The sequence below is a fragment of the Neoarius graeffei genome, chromosome 7 (assembly GCF_027579695.1).
Source record: "Neoarius graeffei isolate fNeoGra1 chromosome 7, fNeoGra1.pri, whole genome shotgun sequence".
In the NCBI taxonomy this organism is placed as follows: domain Eukaryota; kingdom Metazoa; phylum Chordata; class Actinopteri; order Siluriformes; family Ariidae; genus Neoarius; species Neoarius graeffei.
In genome coordinates this window covers 70,260,580-70,281,153 of record NC_083575.1, presented here as the reverse complement: position 1 = coordinate 70,281,153, position 20,574 = coordinate 70,260,580, and the positions used below count along the sequence as shown (strand labels likewise).

Genomic DNA, 20,574 nt, shown 5'->3' with positions numbered 1-20,574 from the left:
GTTAGGTTAATATGGGACAGTCTTGGGCTGAGGTGCTCTTGAGCGAGGCGCCTAACTCCCAACCGCTCCCCGGGCGCTGTTAGCATGGCTGCCCACTGCTCTGGGTATGTGTGTGCGCTCATTACTTACGTGTGTGTTCACTGCTTCAGATGGGTTAAATGCAGAGAGGAATTTCACAAGTGTGTGATGAATAAAGTTGTTCTTTTTCTTCTAACTATTGTTGTTGTTAGTAATAATAACAAATTATTATTACCTTGCCCGAGATGGAGTCCACCAGCGGGTGAGGTATTGTTTTCGCTTTTTTTTTTTAAAGCAACATTATGGGAAAATGGCTGGACCAATCTTCATGAAGCTTTCAGAATAGATGGGCATTGGTCTCAAATAGAACCTCCAACATTTTGAGGGTCATCCAGTCAAGGTCACCAAAAAGGTCAAAATCGTCTTTGGTGCAAATGGTGTCCCAATGTCCCGAATGTGTCTCATATCACTCCCTACTCACTACATAGTGGACTATATACTCAGGTTGCCATTTTGTAGTGCTGTCCGAATGTATAGTGAGCATTATTACACCCTATATAGTGCACTCAAAGTATCTCACAATACATCACGAAGAGTAGTGCCACGGCAAAGAAGAACGAAAAAGGCCGCGGCAAAGAAGTAGTTTTATCATCTAATCAATGAGCTCACTATATAGTCCTCTATATAGTAATTCCTTATATAGTGAGTAGGGCGTAGTGAACAAGTGAGTGATTTAGGACACAGTGTTTGTAACCAATCAGCACTTATCCTGATCAAGTTCGATTACCCGTTCTATTTCTTGATAAACTTCGGAACTAATCAGAACCAGAAACAAAATAAGAGAAATCTTGTTATAACTTTGTAGTATCGGAAGATAATCAACAGATAAAAAGAGAAATAAAATTCACCTCGTGGTTCACCAAGGCTACTGATTTGATATCGAGTAAGTGGTGTTTATTTTAAGAAAATGTACCTTTTGATTACCACAGCTTTTGTTTGGTCCTTCTGAAAAGTCAAATAAAGTTTTGGAAGGTGTTTTTTTTTTTTTTTTTTTTTTTAAGCTTTTTGGCAGATATTTAGAGTCTTTACACTCATGAAACAAAATGTTCTCATTAGTATTGGTGACCTTGAAAGAACAGAGACCACACTTGAGATTGAATCAGTTGTTATAACTCTAAAATAAGTGCTACCAGACGAGGTTTGTTTTGCCTGGCAACACATTATCTCATCTCATCTCATTATGTCTAGCCGCTTTATCCTTCTACAGGGTCGCAGGCAAGCTGGAGCCTATCCCAGCTGACTACGGGCGAAAGGCGGGGTACACCCTGGACAAGTCGCCAGGTCATCACAGGGCTGACACATAGACACAGACAACCATTCACACTCACATTCACACCTACGGTCAATTTAGAGTCACCAATTAACCTAACCTGCATGTCTTTGGACTGTGGGGGAAACCGGAGCACCCGGAGGAAACCCACGCGGACACGGGGAGAACATGCAAACTCCACACAGAAAGGCCCTCGCCGGCCACGGGGCTCAAACCCAGGACCTTCTTGCTGTGAGGCGACAGCGCTAACCACTACACCACCGTGCCGCCCCGGCAACACATTATTATTATTATTATTATTATTATTAATCAAAGTCCCTCTCGTGCCAGGACTTACTCTTCCCCGGCATTCTCCCGTCCCAGTACTAACCAGGCCCTTAAGGCACATTGGGCAGCGCTGATCTCTGCTTCTATAGCCCTCGGCCTCTCACCTGTTATACAGCTAAGGTTACAGTGGGGTTCTGGTCCTCTGGTAACCGCGAGAGTTTGACTCCCCACTTGCATCTGTATAGCAGCGTGCCTCGCCAGGTGGCAGTCGGTACCATTTTTATGATGGTCTTTGGTATGACCCGACCGTGACTAGAACTCACGATCTCCCGGTCGAGGGGTGAACACTCGGCCAACTCACGGTGTTAACAACAACTTTATTCTTATTGTTATTTGTACCTTAATTTATTCATTTAATTGTATTAATTAATTAAGTTTTACCTCTGCCATCAGTTCCACCTCTTTGGAGGACAATAAGGACTTTGACAGCAATATATGTATATTTTTTCTATCCACATTCACTGGATATGAGCAATCACGCACTCTGAGTGGTTACTCTACTACTAGGCCACCAACTTGTATACCGTGAGTAGAGAAAAACAAAATGGCGGAGTGTGTTGCTGAACCAACCGAGGATGAAATAAAAACTCAAAAACAAGCCCCCTCCCCCCTCATCCCAGTCAGTGGTGGTAATGCATCTTTCAGTTGGTTTACCAACTGCCAAAAAACCCTAAAGAAGAAGAAAACCCCCCAAAATACAAAAAAAAAAAATCAACAAAATATGGAGTAAAAGTATTTGATGGTAAGAATATATCTTTTTTTTTTTTTCAAGAATTGTTATTATAGCATTTTTCACAAATTGCTCCTGTCATTTCGCCAGTTTGTTTACATTCTAAGCGGAAATTATTTTGTCGGGGAAATTTTGTATAAAGGTTTTATTTATTGAATTTGCAAAAAATAAAAACACACTCAAAATCCAGTGACTGTGGATAGAATAAAACGGTTATTCCACTCAATCTCGTCATACATAGCTTATAGCCAACTCGGTGCGATGCACCTCGTTGACGATCGGCTCATGTACAACTCGATTTCATGGAATAACTTTAAAACCCCGATTCCAAAAAAGTTGGGACAAAAGTACAAATTGTAAATAAAAATGGAATGCAATGATGTGGAAGTTTCAGAATTCCATATTTTATTCAGAAAAGAACACAGATGACATATCAAATGTTTAAACTGAGAAAATGTATAATTTAAAGAGAAAAATTAGGTGATTTTAAATTTCATGACAACACCACATCTCAAAAAAGTTGGGACAAGGCCATGTTTACCACTGTGAGACATCCCCTTTTCTCTTTACAACAGTCTGTAAACGTCTGGGGACTGAGGAGACAAGTTGCTCAAGTTTAGGGATAGGAATGTTAACCCATTCTTGTCTAATGTAGGATTCTAGTTGCTCAACTGTCTTAGGCCTTTTTTGTCGTATCTTCTGTTTTATGATGTGCCAAATATTTTCTATGGGTGAAAGATCTGGACTGCAGGCTGGCCAGTTCAGTACCCGGACCCTTCTTCTATGCAGCCATGATGCTGTAATTGATGCAGTATGTGGTTTGGCATTGTCATGTTGGAAAATGCAAGGTCTTCCCTGAAAGAGACGTCGTCTGGATGGGAGCATAATGTTGCTCTAGAACCTGGATATGCCTTTCAGCATTGATGGTGTCTTTCCAGATGTGTAAGCTGCCCATGCCACAAGCACTAATGCAACCCCATACCATCAGAGATGCAGGCTTCTGAACTGAGCGCTGATAACAACTTGGGTCGTCCTTCTCCTCTTTAGTCCGAATGACACAGCGTCCCTGATTTCCATAAAGAACTTCAAATTTTGATTCGTCTGACCACAGAACAGTTTTCCACTTTGCCACAGTCCATTTTAAATGAGCCTTGGCCCAGAGAAGACGTCTGCGCTTCTGGATCATGTTTAGATACGGCTTCTTCTTTGAACTATAGAGTTTTAGCTGACAACGGCGGATGGCACGGTGAATTGCGTTCACAGATAATGTTCTCTGGAAATATTCCTGAGCCCATTTTGTGATTTCCAATACAGAAGCATGCCTGTATGTGATGCAGTGCCGTCTAAGGGCCCGAAGATCACGGGCACCCAGTATGGTTTTCCAGCCTTGACCCTTACGCACAGAGATTCTTCCAGATTCTCTGAATCTTTTGATGATATTATGCACTGTAGATGATGATATGTTCAAACTCTTTGCAATTTTACACTGTCGAACTCCTTTCTGATATTGCTCCACTATTTGTCGGCGCAGAATTAGGGGGATTGGTGATCGTCTTCCCATCTTTACTTCTGAGAGCCGCTGCCACTCCAAGATGCTCTTTTTATACCCAGTCATGTTAATGACCTATTGCCAATTGACCTAATGAGTTGCAATTTGGTCCTCCAGCTGTTCCTTTTTTGTACCTTTAACTTTTCCAGCCTCTTATTGCCCCTGTCCCAACTTTTTTGAGATGTGTTGCTGTCATGAAATTTCAAATGAGCCAATATTTGGCATTAAATTTCAAAATGTCTCACTTTCAACATTTGACATGTTGTCTATGTTCTATTGTGAATACAATATCAGTTTTTGAGATTTGTAAATTATTGCATTCTATTTTTATTTACAATTTGTACTTTGTCCCAACTTTTTTGGAATCGGGGTTGTAATTATATTTAAGCAAATAAATAAGTGCACACACACACACACACACACACACACACACACACACACACACACACACACACACACACACACACTATTAATGCCATTCCTAGGAGAGGAGTGAAAAAGAAAAGAAAGGAACAGAAAGAAGAAAAATAATGAGAAATAATAATAAAAAATTAAAGCCGCAAGCGGCCTCGACGGGCCCTCGCGCCAGCGGCCAAGGGGGGCGGGGGCATGCGTCCCCGCGAAATACCTTCCACAGCTTCTTCGGCAAGAGACATTACCACAAGGTAGTGGTGTGAAGGAAAAGCATTATGGAATTATTTACCAAAAACCCGTGTTGGAGCAATTGCGTCGGCCAAAAACAGCGCCCCCCATGGACGAAAATTCCCAAAATGTGGTATACATGACAAGGGAGGTAGTAAGAGGGTGGCCGTGAAGTTTGACCAAATTTGAGGAAAGATTGGAATTTTTGCCCAAAAATAGCGCCCCCAGTGGCGAAATATCACAGAAATTGGGTAACATGTCAGAACCCTAAAGAGTGATTAGCGTGTGAAGTATGAGCAGTTTTGAGCAATTAGAAGATTTATGAATTTTTAAGCATGTAAAATTTTGCAGCGAAAATTGATTGACGTATAACTTCTGAACGGTTTATGCAACGTGAAACGTATTTAGAAACTTTTGTCAGCCATGTCTGTAGATCATGTGTATCAATTTTGGTGACATTCGTATGAACGGTCTAGGAGGAGTTGCGCCGTGTTCGTGGCCATGCATTTCGCACAAAAGTGAAATTACCTCACTTCCTTTTGGGCGTGGCTAATGCATTGGCATTAGATTTTTGTCCGGCTTAGTGAGATACATATGCGTACCAAATGGCATGCCACTACTACAAACTCCATGGCAACCAGGCACCTTAATGCGGGAGGCCAAAATCACAACGAGTTAGGGGGCGCTATAGAGGCCCTGAGGCCCGCCTGGATCAGGGCTTCTGGTTCTCAGTAGCGGTGGCAGTCTAAGAAAAAGGAGCCAAATTTCGTGCGTTGTCGACCATGGCAAGCGCCCCAATAAGGGTCTTGTAAAGAGTTTGCTTGGCAAGTTTGACAGATCAGAAGCTGCAATATCATTTTTGCCATAACCAGCACCCCCAGGGGCGAAAGTGCACAAAATTTGGTGTAGATGTCAGGTGAGGTATGAAGAGTTTGCGTATGAAGTTTGATGACAATTGAGTAAATAGAAGATGAGATATAGATTTTTGAAGAATAAATTTTTTGGTTTTTCCCATGTCAGTAGGTGGCGCTATGCTGTACATGAGCGATTATGAGTTGGAAAAATAAGAGTCTACAACAGCAACGCACTATCACAAGGTAGTGGTGTGAAGGAAAAGCATTATGGAATTATTTACCAAAAACCCGTTTTGGAGCAATTGCGTCGGCCAAAAACAGCGCCCCCCCATGGACGAAAATTTCCAAAATGTGGTATACATGACATGGGAGGTAGTAAGAGGGTGGCCGTGAAGTTTGACCAAATTTGAGGAAAGATTGGAATTTTTGCCCAAAAATAGCGCCCCCAGTGGCGAAATATCACAGAAATTGGGTAACATCTCAGAAGCCCAATGAGTGATTTGCGTCTGAAGTATGAGCAGTTTTGAGCAATCAGAAGATTTGTTATGAATTTTTAAGCATGTAAAATTTTGCATCGAAAATTGATTGACGTATAACTTCTGAACGGTTTATCCTACGTGAAACGTATTTAGTAACTTTTGTCAGCCATGTCTGTAGATGATGTCTATCAATTATGGTGACATTCCTATGAACGGTCTAGGAGGAGTTGCGCCATCTTCGTGGCCATGCATTTCGCACAAAAGTGAAATTACCTCACTTCCTGTTGGGCGTGGCTAATGCATTGGCATTACATTTTTGTCCGGCTTAGTGAGATACATATGCATACCAAATGGCATGCCACTACTACAAACTACATGGCACCCAGGCACCTTAATGCGGGAGGCCAAAATCACAACGACTTAGGGGGCGCTATAGAGGCCCGGAGCCCCGGCCAAGTTTGGGCTTCTGGTTCTGAGTAGCGGTGGCAATTCTCGGAACTGGTGCCAAATTTCGTGCGTTTTCGCCCATGGCAAGCGCCCCGAAAATGGCCCAACAGCGGAGAAAAATAAAGAAGAAGAAGAAGACGGAGGAAGAAGAAGAAGAAGAAGACGGAAGAAGAATAATAATAGTGAACTCTTACAAGAACAATAGGGCCTTCGCCCATAGGGCTCGGGCCCTAATAATAGTGAACTCTTACAAGAACAATAGGGCCTTCGCCCATAGGGCTCGGGCCCTAATTAAAGCCGCAAGCGGCCTCGACGGGCCCTCGCACCAGCGGCCAAGGGGGGCGGGGGCATGCGTCCCCGCGAAAAACCTTCCACAGCTTCTTTGGCAAGAGACATTACACCCACAATGGCGACAAAGCACAGAATTGGACACATGGCAACAATAGGGTCTCGCACTGTACGGTGCTCGGGGCCTAATAATAATGGTTCTCAGAAGCGGTGGCAGTCCAAGAAAAAGGGGCAAAATTTCGTGCGTTGGCGACCATGGCAAGCGCCCCAATAAGGTTCTTGTAAAGAGTTTGCTTGCCAAGAGTGACAAATCAGAAGCTGCAATATCATTTTTGCCATAACCAGCACCCCCAGGGGCGAAAGTGCACAAAATTTGGCGTATATGTCAGGTGAGCTATGAAGAGTTTGCGTATGAAGTTTGATGACAATTGAGTAAATAGAAGATGAGATATAGATTTTTGAAGAATAAATTTTTTGGTTTTTCCCATGTCAGTAGGTGGCGCTATGCCGTACATGAGCCATTATAAATAGAAGATGAGATATAGACTTTTGAAGAATAAATTTTTTGGTTTATCCCATGTCAGTATGTGGCGCTATGCTGTACATGAGCGATTATGAGTTGGAAAAATACGAGTCTACAACAGCAACGTTCTATCACAAGGTAGTGGTGTGAAGGAAAAGCATTATGGAATTATTAACCAAAATGCCGTTTTGGAGCAACTGCGTCGGCCAAAAACAGCGCCCCCCATGAACGAAAATTCCCAAAATGTGGTATACATGACATGGGAGGTAGTAAGAGGGTGGCCGTGAAGTTTGACCAAATTTGAGGAAAGATTGGATTTTTTGCCCAAAAATAGCGCCCCCAGTGGCGAAATATCACAGAAATTGGGTAACATGTCAGAAGCCCAATGAGTGATTAGCGTGTGAAGTATGAGCAGTGTTGAGCAATTAGAAGATTTGTTATGAATTTTTAAGCATGTAAAATTTTGCAGTGAAAATTGATTGACGTATAACTTCTGAACGGTTTATGCTACGTGAAACGTATTTAGAAGGTTTTGTCAGCCATGTCTGTAGATCATGTGTATCAATTTTGGTGACATTCCTATGAACGGTCTAGGAGGAGTTGTGCCGTCTTCGTGGCCATGCATTTCGCACAAAAGTGAAATTACCTCACTTCCTGTTGGGCGTGGCTAATGCATTGGCATTACATTTTTGTCCGGCCTAGTGAGATACATATGCGTACCAAATGGCATGCCACTACTACAAACTACATGGCAACCAGGCACCTTAATGCGGGAGGCCAAAATCACAACGAGTTAGGGGGCGCTATAGAGGCCCTGAGGCCCGCCTGGATCTGGGCTTCTGGTTCTCAGTAGCGGTGGCAGTCTAAGAAAAAGGAGCCAAATTTCGTGCGTTGTCGACCATGGCAAGCGCCCCAATAAGGGTCTTGTAAAGAGTTTGCTTGCCAAGGTTGACAAATCAGAAGCTGCAATATCATTTTTGCCATAACCAGCACCCCCAGGGGCGAAAGTGCACAAAATTTGGTGTAGATGTCAGGTGAGCTATGAAGAGTTTGCGTATGAAGTTTGATGACAATTGAGTTAATAGAAGATGAGATATAGATTTTTGAAGAATAAATTTTTTGGTTTTTCCCATGTCAGTAGGTGGCGCTATGCTGTACATGAGCGATAATGAGTTGGAAAAATAAGTGTCTACAACAGCAACGCACTATCACAAGGTAGTGGTGTGAAGGAAAAGCATTATGGAATTATTTACCAAAAACCCGTTTTGGAGCAATTGCGTCGGCCAAAAACAGCGCCCCCCATGGACGAAAATTTCCAAAATGTGGTATACATGACATGGGAGGTAGTAAGAGGGTGGCCGTGAAGTTTGACCAAATTTGAGGAAAGATTGGAATTTTTGCCCAAAAATAGCGCCCCCAGTGGCGAAATATCACAGAAATTGGGTAACATGTCAGAAGCCCAATGAGTGATTTGCGTGTGAAGTATGAGCAGTGTTGAGCAATTAGAAGATTTGTTATGAATTTTTAAGCATGTAAAATTCTGCATTGAAAAATGATTGACGTATAACTTCTGAACGGTTTATCCTACGTGAAACGTATTTAGTAACTTTTGTCAGCCATGTCTGTAGATGATGTGTATCAATTTTGGTGACGTTCCTATGAACGGTCTAGGAGGAGTTGCGCCATCTTCGTGGCCATGCATATCGCACAAAAGTGAAATTACCTCACTTCCTGTTGGGCGTGGCTAATGCATTGGCATTACATTTTTGTCCGGCTTAGTGAGATACATATGCGTACCAAATGGCATGCCACTACTACAAACTACATGGCACCCAGGCACCTTAATGCGGGAGGCCAAAATCACAACGACTTAGGGGGCGCTATAGAGGCCCGGAGCCCCAGCCAAGTTTGGGCGTCTGGTTCTGAGTAGCGGTGGCAATTCTCGGAACTGGTGCCAAATTTCGTGCGTTTTCGCCCATGGCAAGCGCCCCGAAAATGGCCCAACAGCGGAGAAAAATAAAGAAGAAGAAGAAGACGGAAGAAGAAGAAGAAGAAGAAGACGGAAGAATAATAATAATAGTGAACTCTTACAAGAACAATAGGGCCTTCGCCCATAGGGCTCGGGCCCTAATAAGCACAAATGAAAGTACTGAATTATGCATTTGAACCCAATAAACCACAAAAGGTGCCAACTGTTTTGGTGCAGGAATATTTTTAATTGCACATTCCCGTGATCTTTTTACAACATTTTAGTTTGCTGCTATAATCTGTAAATTTATTATTAACACATGTTTATTTAGTATATCTTTGCAGTAGATTCTGTTCGGGGGGAAAAAACAAAACAAAAAACCCAGCACTAGTCATGCAAAGGTGTCTCTCTCTTTAAAAAAAAAAATAAAAAAAATCAAAACCCCCACACCCTTAGCTGTTATGTATGTCCAGAACGTGTTTTTTTTTTCTTTCCTGTGTGCCTTGTGTAACCTGTGTATGGAAATAGAAGCTAATTTATTTGGACAAGCTGGTTTTTATGATCTTGAGAACTCATATTTGTTGGAGTGGAAATGTTGCTGCCTACGCTACAATCTGCTGCTTCCTTAGTAGTTTGATCATGTTCATCCAACGCGTCTCTTCATCACTTACTTTGTCTTGCTTCGGTTAACAGATGCACTGCGTCTTCTGCAGAGCAGGGTTTCTGAATGTTCTCATGTTTATGAGCTGAGGATGTAGTGAACTGTGAGGTTCATGTGTGACGGTTCATGGAGTTCTTTTAATATGACGTGTAAGGAATAAAACATGATGGGACTTGCCGTTATAGGAAAATAATAAACAGCAGGATGGATCTTGATCATTTTCCCGTAACGGTTTGTCACAAAGGGTTTCATTCTTCCTATTACACACAATTTAAGAATTGCATGTTGTGGGGGCGTCGTGGCTCAGGTGGTTAGGGCGCCGTGCCATGAGTGCGGGCGACCCGGGTTCGATTCCGGCCCGAGGTCATTTCCCGATCCCTTCCCGTCTCTCTCTCTCCCGCTCATTTCCTGTCTCTACACTGTCCTATCCAATAAAGGTGCAAAAAGCCCAAAAAAATATCTTAAAAAAAAAAAAAAAGAATTGCATGTTGTACTTTTATCAATTTCTAGTTGCATTTAATGCTGTGGAACTTTGGTGAAAAATTAGTTCCGGTCGTCACTTATGCTGCAGCAGCTATAAACAGCTGTTCTCTCACCAGCCTCAGTTTTTTTCCTCTCATAGTTAAAAAAAAAAAAAAAAAAAAAAAAAGGCTAAAAACTGCAGCTCGTCACGTGATGGAGAAATGGACGAGTGCAGACTCCTGTTTTGAAGACTTACTGACTGACTGTTAGAAAGTGCTGACACTGCGGACTCCTTCCATAAATGTTCAACATCTCATCGAAATCTTCACCTTACCAACAGCTCTGCGTTTTTCCTTTGTTAGTCAAGAAAGTGTTCCGGATTTTCCCGGAATGCTGGATTTTTAGATTTTCATGAAAATTCCTCTGGATTTTTTCCGCTAATGACGAAATACCCGGAAATGCGGATATTTGACAAAACTCTTGAAAATCTCCAGTTTTCCAAATGGAGAAATTTATTTTTTGGATTTTTCGCGTTCCTAGACGCGGCGTAATACTTCGCATCGTCCTTGCATGGGCACAGTCCTTAAATAGTCCAAACATAGTTCACTGATTAAAGACAGGTGTTCTTTGTTAACGGCACGTGTGCCCAAGGCGCGCCTTTAGGTGCACGTGCTAAGGCGCGCAGGACTGACATCGTTCTGCGCAACACAATCGCACTAGAAAGCATGTTCAAGCTGCCAGTGTAGCTGCAGTCTTTTTAGTTGCGAATTACGAGTATTTCCTCATGTTAATAATTCGCCGTGTCAAAACAAGCAAAACTTTCCTCCTTCTTTCGACGTGAAGAGAGGTAAGCAATTTTTATATATATATATATATATATATATATATATATATATATATATATAGTGCTGTCAAGCGATTAAAATATTTAATCGCGATTAATGTCGCGACAGTCATAGTTAACGCGATTAATCGCAATTTAATCGCACATTTTTGTCACATAAAAAAACATTGTAATTCTCTTATCAGCATAAAAAAGTGCATGGGCTTGCTTTGTACCAATGTTTTTTTTTTTTATTGCAAAGCATAACACGTCTTGACACAGCCACTGCAAAGTGAAACCTAAGCTGAGCACCGGCGTGGGGCTAGCAAGAGAACCATGAGTGAAATGATCTGAATTATCCATCTTTTTTTTTTTTAATCTCCGTTGTTCGTTGATAAATATTGCATTGAATCTGATCTTTACTGTTTCAGCTCACTTAACACATTTTGTACTTTTACACTTTCTGCCTGTTGATGCGTCGCGCTGTCCAATCAGAGGCGGCCAAATTTGCATATTACAGGAAGGATTTCTGGGATAGCATTGAGTTTACAGTTCAGAGGGATCTGGCTTCTTTAGACGCTGTCTTCTTAAAACTGAATAAATATTTAAAAAGAGCCAAATGAGCCAGTCTTTTGAACGGCTCTTTTCAAAGAACGGATCACAAAGATGCGGATCCCATCAAAGAGCCATAAATCCCATCTCTACTAGCGCGCCCTGCCCGCGCTGGTTCTTTGGGGGAGGAGGGCAGAGGACTCTGGCTGTGTGGGGCGTGGCATTACAGTCTAGCTGCTATCAGTTTTCTAAGCAAAGTCGCTGTTCCAAGTTCCTGGCAGTTTCAAAAGCTTATGAAAAACCTACATCATGCCAGAGCGTTAATCTCGCGATAAAAAAATTATCGCCGTTAAAATTGAGTCAAGTTAATGCGTTAATAACGCGACATTTTTGACAGCACTAATATATATATATATATATATATATATATATATATATATATAAAATATAATTTATTTTTTTTTTTCCATCAAAGTTGCATTTTGTGGCTAAGCTAAGTTTTAGTGCCATTTCTGGAACACATCAAGAAAACGTGGAAGAAACAGCAATAATGGAAGCGCCGGTTTCTAAGCTGCCTAAAACTAACAGTGGTAATTATTTTTTGTTACATAATGCACTCAGGCTGCCAGTCAGTGTGAGACACACACACCCTGAAAAATCCCAGCTACGCCCCTGATTTACATGAGGAATTTGGTATTCATTGGTGTTTAAATTTACAGACAATACGAACTAATGTAAACAATTGGCTTCAACTCGCATAAATATGAATTGGAAATGTTTAGTTCACTTTAGCTTCTGCAAACGCACAACTCTACTAAAAGATTGATAAACGAGGCTCAATGTCCCCAACATTGGAACCTGAAAGCTTTAGAAACTCTAACAGACCTTTACTTTTTAACAGGACTGGTTTGGGATTTTGCTGAGTTTCCCTTCAACTGTCTGATTTTTTTTTTTTTTCAAAGTAATGAACTGTGTAGCAGGAAAATCACCGCGTTTTCTAAATGCACTCCTGAAAATTACTCATTAACTCGGGGAATTAAATTTGATATTTTTGACGTTAATCATTAATGTACATGAAAGAAAAAGGCTTAAAAGTTATAACTTGTTTTAGTGAAAATAAGTACTAAAATGCTCTAGAACGCAGGGTTTTGCGTGTTTGTGTTATTAAAATGTTTTCGGGGGACGTCCGTCTCTCCTCCCATCTTAGCTTGACTTTCAAAAGTTCAGAATTTTTTCTTTGCTCCACTTTCATCTCTACTTTGTTAAGCTACACTACGGTCACACTCCAGCTCGCGATGGGTTATCGATGTAAATGAGGCGTTTTGGTGACGATGCATGGCGATATACAGGCGAGCTAAAAGTTATGGTCACACAGCAGGTGAACACTTGACTGTTACACCTTCCAGCACTCGAGCAGCCACGCTCGCTCACAGGACCCAGTCATTATGGGAAACACCTGATGCTGATTTGAGCGCAATCAGGACACTGATGCTTTGCGAAGTATTATCATTATCACGGTCACGTTTGTTTGTAGCCATGTTTATGGCTCTGCTTTTGCTTCGTTTTTGTAAATATCACGCCTGCTAATAAACCTTCTTCCTGCACTTAGATCCGTCTACCGCCGCATACCTGACAGAATACTTGCAAAGTCTCTGTGAAAACAGTGTCCTTATATGTGCGTGCTGATTGCCCTCAAATCAGCATCAGGTGTTCCCCTTAATGACTGGGTCCCAAGCATGTGCACAACACACTCCAAAGGATCTTCGAATGTAAATGCATTTTTTATCCCCTGCTGGCTGAAAGGCCCAGAGGGGGATTATGTCGTGGTGATTTTCCATCTGTCCGTCCAGGGAAGGGGGCTCACCTTCTGAAATCAACTCCTCTCACAATTTTTGGAGGAATTTCACGAAACTTGGCAGGATTCTTTGTTATATGTCGGTAATACGCATATTGTTATTTTGTTCAATTTGGTTGCATTTTACCAGAGTTGCAGCCCTTGATCAACAACCTTGTCCTTTGACAATTTCATGAAGGTGTGCTCGCCTTCTGACATCAACTCCTCTCACAATTTGTGGATGAATTTCTCGAAGCTTGGTAAAAGGCCTTGTTATATGACGGTAATACGCATATTGCGATTTAATTTCTGTTGTGAAAATTTTACCAGAGTTTTGACCCTTAATTAAATAACTTGTACTTTGACAATTTCATGAGGGTGTACGTTCTTCTGAAATCAACTCCTCTCACAAATTTGTGGAGGAATTTCACCAAACTTGGCAGGAGGCTTTGTTATATGACAGTTATACGCATATTGAAATTTCGTTTAATTTGGGCAGATTTTCCCAGAGTTATGCCCTTGATTATTAATAAACTTGTACTTTGGCAGTTTCATCAAGGTGTGCTTGCTTTCTGAAATCAACTTCCCTCACAATTTTTATCCCCCGCTGGCCGAAAGGCCCGAACGGGGATTATGTCGTGGCGATGTCTGTCCTTCCCGGGAAGGGTGCTCACCTTCTGAAATCAACTCTTCTCACAATTTTTGGAGGAATTTCACAAATCTTGGCAGGATTCTTTGTTATATGTCGGTAATGCACGTATTGCAATTTCGTTCAGTTCAGTCGCATTTTACCAGAGTTATGGCGTACTTTCCAGCGGGGGATATTGTACTCTCGGAGCACTCTTGTTCAAAAATAGTCGCACGTGTCCATAGATCTGACAAGAAAACATCACTGCAAGCCAAATAGACTTGACTTATGGTTCAGTAAATGGTAACCTGCAGTTGTAACACAGCACCAGTTCACCTGACGTGCTTCAGTGTAGTCTGGTGGATCTTTAATATCAGAGAAACGTGACGAAAATCAAACTCGATAAAACTGAACAGTCTGATTGAAATGGTGCCCAAAACACTCAGTCGTTCAGCGAATACACCCACAGCTTCTGATTATGGCCTTTATTGCACGATCAGCATGTCATCAAGCAGGCACATGCAGTTAATACAAGAAAACAAAAAACAATTACAACAAAGCAAATCTGATTCAGCACTTAGTGTCTGATCCAGTTATTATCTTTAAAGTGACCTTGACTTAAGTTTTGAATCTTCACTGCTGAATTCCCACCAGTAACCAGCGTGCACTGAAGTCTTTTATGTTACTTCAGCTGAGGAAGTGACGTTCATAGGCCGTAAAAGGTTTACTGGCAAGATGATTGTTTCATGAATTCACTGGTAAAACACGTGTCCACACATTAACGTAGACGTGTAGAAACTAAAATGAGCTCGCTGTGTTCTCTGATCGGTAGTCTGTGAAATGTGAAATTTTAGCGAATGTTAGCTGCTGAATCCTTCACATATTGGCGTGTATATAATATTTGACTCAGTAATACACACACACACACACACACACACACATATATATATATATATATATATATATATATATATATATATATATATATATAAAATATACTGTATATAATTTACCAGCTTAAGGTCGGTCCGTATCGTGAAATACCGTGACCGAAGTCTTGAAAATACTGACCGAGGCCCAGAGTTTGGTATTTTCAAGACCTCGGTCACGGTATTTCACGATACGGACCGACCTTAAGCTGGTAAATAATATCTCTCATCTCATCTCATTATCTGTAGCCGCTTTATCCTGTTCTGCAGGGTCGCAGGCAAGCTGGAGCCTATCCCAGCTGACTACGGGCGAAAGGCGGGGTACACCCTGGACAAGTCGCCAGGTCATCACAGGGCTGACACATAGACACAACCATTCACACTCACATTCACACCTACGGTCAATTTAGAGTCACCAGTTAACCTAACCTGCATGTCTTTGGACTGTGGGGGAAACCGGAGCACCCGGAGGAAACCCACGCGGACACGGGGAGAACATGCAAACTCCACACAGAAAGGCCCTCGCCAGCCACAGGGCTCGAACCCAGACCTTCTTGCTGTGAGGCGACAGCGCTAACCACTACACCACCGTGCCGCCCTGTAAATAATATATTTATTTTTTTCTTTACCAAATTCTAACAGAAAATTAGAGCGCCCGAAAGGGAAACCATATTTAGAACAAGCCTGCTACAAGCTCATCAAAAACACGCTTTGGATGGTTTCCCTTCGCGAAAACCTCGACCAACTGCCATTTACGGGCCACAAGGACTTTTCTTGACTTGTTGAACTCAGGATCGATGAAGATATTTAGTTTCGAGCCGGACTGATTCCGATAGCGCCGGATACTTCTCTGGAAAGACATGAGCAAGGACGGCTCGTACACGTCGCCATTTTTCTTTGTTGCGGACATGAAAAAGTTGCGCAGCAACATGTTTAGTTCTTCGCTAGGTATGTCTTCCACCTTTCGACCTTCGTTTAGGTTTCGACAGAACTTCCCAAAGATGTTGAGGTCATAGGTCGTCTTTTTTGTTGTATTTTCTGCCCTTTGCTCCTTAATAAACTGTTGGGTTTGCCCGGCGTTAGCAACAGTTACAGGTTTTCAGCTTTCTGCTGAAATGTTTTCTTTTATTTCGTCTTCATCAGGGTAGTAAAACTCGCTTTCGCTGTGAACATTGTCATCATCTCTGTCCATGCTTTTATACTGAGAAATGCGAAAATAAATGTTGACAAAGAATTGCTGCTATGTTTGTTGTCGTTGTGAACGAGCGAGTCGCCAAAGGTCCGTAACCGGGGTCCGTACCGTAGGATTCTGGATCGCTTGCGAGCCAATCAGAGCGCACGATTTGATAGAAACCAGACTGCGAAAAAAATAATAGCCATTAACACCAAACAGGGAAATAATGCAACACCACACTTTACTGATTTTTCATATTATTAATGTATTTTCCTATATTTTCTTTTGGCAGCACAAAAACATTTGATTATAAAGCTGGCCTTTGACATTCAACTCTTTCAAACTGTTTTGTGTGTCTGCAGCTGACGGCGCGCTCTTTACCAGCCGTGCAATCTGACGAGCGACTCCAGCCTCTGCTGAACCACCTCAGGTAACCAGGATCATCAGACATTTTTCAGCTGCTCTGATTTACAGCGCCGCTCGTTATCATGACTGCTGTTGCAATTCAGTGAGCTTGATGCCTTCTCCCCCCATCTCATTCTGAGCTGAATTATGTGACAGGAAGCTTTTAAAGTAAATTACATAAATGACATTACAAAATGTCATACTCGTTCTGTATGACTGTTTTGTTCAACTTTTCTCTGAGATGTGGGCCGTTGCCATGGTTCAGCGTGTTACTGTAGGAGTATAGGACATTTTGGTGAATCGATCTATTGATTTTCATCGCTAATCTTCAGTTATGACATTATATTGATGGATTAGCTATTTAGGAAACTTGCATGTTTTTATTACTGCTTCATTAAGAAATACCTACACATACTGATGTTGGAAGGCATTGCGGTTTCTGTATCAGAGCCTTTGAGTGCACTAAATAGACAAAGCATGCAAGAAATAATGTATACACTACTGTTCAAAAGTTTGGGGTCACCCAGACAATTTTGTGTTTTCCATGAAAAGTCACACTTTTATTTCCCACCATAAGTTGTAAAATGAATAGAAAATATAGTCAAGACATTTTTCTGGCCATTTTGAGCATTTAATCGACCCCACAAATGTGATGCTCCAGAAACCCAATCTGCTCAAAGGAAGGTCAGTTTTATAGCTTCTCTAAAGAGCTCAACTGTTTTCAGCTGTGCTAACATGATTGTACAAGGGTTTTCTAATCATCCATTAGCCTTCTGAGGCAATGAGCAAACACATTGTACCATTAGAACACTGGAGTGAGAGTTGCTGGAAATGGGCCTCTATACACCTATGGAGATATTGCACCAAAAACCACACATTTGCAGCTAGAATAGTCATTTACCACATTAGCAATGTATAGAGTGGATTTCTGATTAGTTTAAAGTGATCTTCATTGAAAAGAACAGTGCTTTTCTTTCAAAAATAAGGACATTTCAAAGTGACCCCAAACTTTTGAACGGTAGTGTAACTATAATATGGGGCACTGCTATCACTATATTTAATGGCTATTGCATGAAATCGAGTCGTACATGAGCTGATAGCCGATGAGCTGCGTAGCACCGAGTTAGCTATAAGCCATGTATGACCAGATTGAGTGGAATAACTGATTTATTCTATCCACATTCACTGGATTTTATTTTTTGCAAATTCGATGAATAAAACCTGTACACAAAACGTCTGACAAAATAATTTCCGCTTAGAATGTGAACAAACCGGTGAAATGACCGGAGCAATTTGTGAAAAATGCTATAATAATAATAATTCTTAAAAAAAAAAAAAAAAAAAAAGGTTCTTACCATCAAATACTTTCGTTCCATTTTTTTTTTTTGGGAGGGGGTGTTTGAGTAGAGTTTTTATTTTGTCCTTGGTTGGTTCAGTAACACAATCTATTTTGTTTTCCTCGACTCACAGTATATGAGCTGATATCCTAGTAGTAGAGTCGCCAATCAGAGCACGCGATTGCTCATATCCAGTGAATCTGGACAGAATAATTGAGCTTATAGCTGTTAGCTTTTACATGTTATTTGAGAATATGTGGAATGAATGGTGGGGTTGTGTGTTTTTATTTATTTATGTATTTATTTATTTAAGCTGAAAGGTTTTGGGTAGGGTTGGGTTTTTCTGATAGCGGTGCTTAAACGATATTTTTGAAATGCTGCTGGTGCCTAAACTGATACTTCATTAAAAAAAAAAAACACAATGAAGGTAAGAACAACATTTTTTTTTTTTATTTCAAAGGCAAATTTGAACTGCAAAGGGAACAATATATTAGTTTCGTCTCGTCTCGTCGTCTTCCGCTTATCCGAGGCCGGGTCGCGGAGGCAGCAGTCTAAGCATGGAAGCCCAAACTTCCCTTTCCCCAGACACCTCGGCCAGCTCCTCGGGAAGAACACCGAGGCGTTCCCAGGCCAGCCGAGAGACATAGTCCGTCCAGCGTGTCCTGGGTCTTCCCCGGGGCCTCTTCCCGGGGGGACATGCCTGGAACACCTCCCCAGGGAGGCGTCCAGGAGGCATCTGAAAAAGATGCCCGAGCCACCTCAGCTGGTTCCTCTCGATGTGGAGGAGCAGCGGCTCTACTCCGAGCTCCTCCCGAGTGACTGCGCTTCTCACCCTATCTCTAAGGGAGCGCCCAGCCACCCTGCGAAGGAAACTCATTTCAGCCACTTGTATCCGCGATCTTGTTCTTTCTGTCATTACCCAAAGCTCATGACCATATATTAGTTTAACACCTTAAATATATACATATGACACAATTAACAAATTCATAAATTAAACCTAAGCATTTGTTGCACACCTACGTTTTTGGTTTTAGTAACCTTATATCGTGACTTGTATTGGCAACTAATCGCAATTAAATATTATTCTTAATTTCCCTGAGGGAACCCACCCAAAGGGATCAATAAAGTTTAATCTAATCTATACTTATCGGCCTATTCGGTTTTTAGCCATGTTGAGTTTAGTTCGTTTGGTCCACAGCAGGCGTTGCTTATCCGCGCGATCTTCACGAGACTTGTGCGAGACTTTGAAACGTGAAGTGTCAGCCAGGTGTCAGTGCCGCCATTTTGAAAACGGTTTTCCAAACGAAATATTGCACAAAAACGAGTTTAAATGACGATTATTGTCTACTTTTTTTTTCAAACTTTCCTGATTGCTATCAAAACAAACAAAACTTCCGGCTTGATTACATCAGCATTCGAAAGAGGGCGCGCGCGTCTTCTGACAACGTTGGCAGATGTTGGTCGCTTTGATTTCTGCTGTACGTCTTACTTCCGTCCTACGATGTCTCGCACAGGTCTCAGCGAATCTCGTTTACGGCCATTGCTTTGACATATGGACTGATATATTACAGAGCATATTTCAAACACTCATAACTTGCTATAGCAGTGACAGAATAGCTATCAAAAATGCATTACGATATTTAATAAAATGAGAAATAGAATTTTGATGATAAAATATTTGCCTTCAGTTTCCCTTTAAGTGGCACTGAAATCTGCATTGTGGTTCGGTCCTGTAGATACCGGTTGGGTAGCAACCGGTGCCGTATTGGCACCAGGTTTCGGTACCCAAACTTATTTTATGTGTGGGTCATGGACTCATTGAGGATTTTTTTCCCCCAAGTTTTTAATAGTATTTGGACAATGAAATCTGTTCAGACAGCTCTAATAGATACAGCATGGTCCCTCAGCCCACTGCCAGTGCAGAAGCATTGGAACAGTAATAAGCTCTATTCCATCTTGTACAACTTCACTTCATATGTTTATTATTATCTTTCTTTCACGGTTATTGTGCGTGACTTCAGCACCGTGTCCATGATCGGTCTCGGGGTGTGTAAAACCCAACTGTTCTGATGGATGTGACTGATGTATGTTGCAGCCCCTCCACAGTGCCCACACACAAGGGTGTCTTTTCTTTCTCTTGTGGTGGACAGGGACAATGGCAGCATGCCCGATTGTCATCACAGCCAGCAGCCATTTCAGTTATTATCCAATTAAAGCGGCTGCAGTCCCCTGAATTCAGCTGCTTTAATTGAAATCGTCTGTGGGGACACACAGGCAGCGGTTTGAGGCTTTGCTGTGTGTCATCACTGGCCTGGCCTGATAAGACACTCATTTGACCTGGAGCAGTGCAAGGACGTGTCCAGTAGGTTCAATAGAGGGACCGTTTTCACAGCTGTGTGTGTGGATTCATACGTTTAGATACAAATCTATTGGACTTCATCCATAACTCTCGGCCCCAGTTGGTCTTGTAAGGCTCAGTACTAGTATTACTGGCCAAACAAATATAGCACTGCATTATAGTGTTAGAGTGCGAAAGTTCGCATCCTGCATGACTTTTTTTTTTTTATTTTTTTTTATTGAGAAACATATAAAATATGCATTGATTGAAGGTTT

At 41.7% G+C, this 20,574-nt stretch overlaps 1 protein-coding gene across 1 annotated transcript in view; it reads left to right on the top strand.

The window, feature by feature from the left end:
* prim2 (DNA primase subunit 2) overlaps window positions 1-20,574 on the top strand; it is a 257,635-nt gene that overhangs the window by 84,280 nt on the left and 152,781 nt on the right. The window contains exon 8 of the mRNA XM_060926334.1: window positions 16,582-16,649. Coding sequence (XP_060782317.1) covers window positions 16,582-16,649 — 68 coding nt within the window. The remainder of the gene's footprint in view (window positions 1-16,581; window positions 16,650-20,574) is intronic.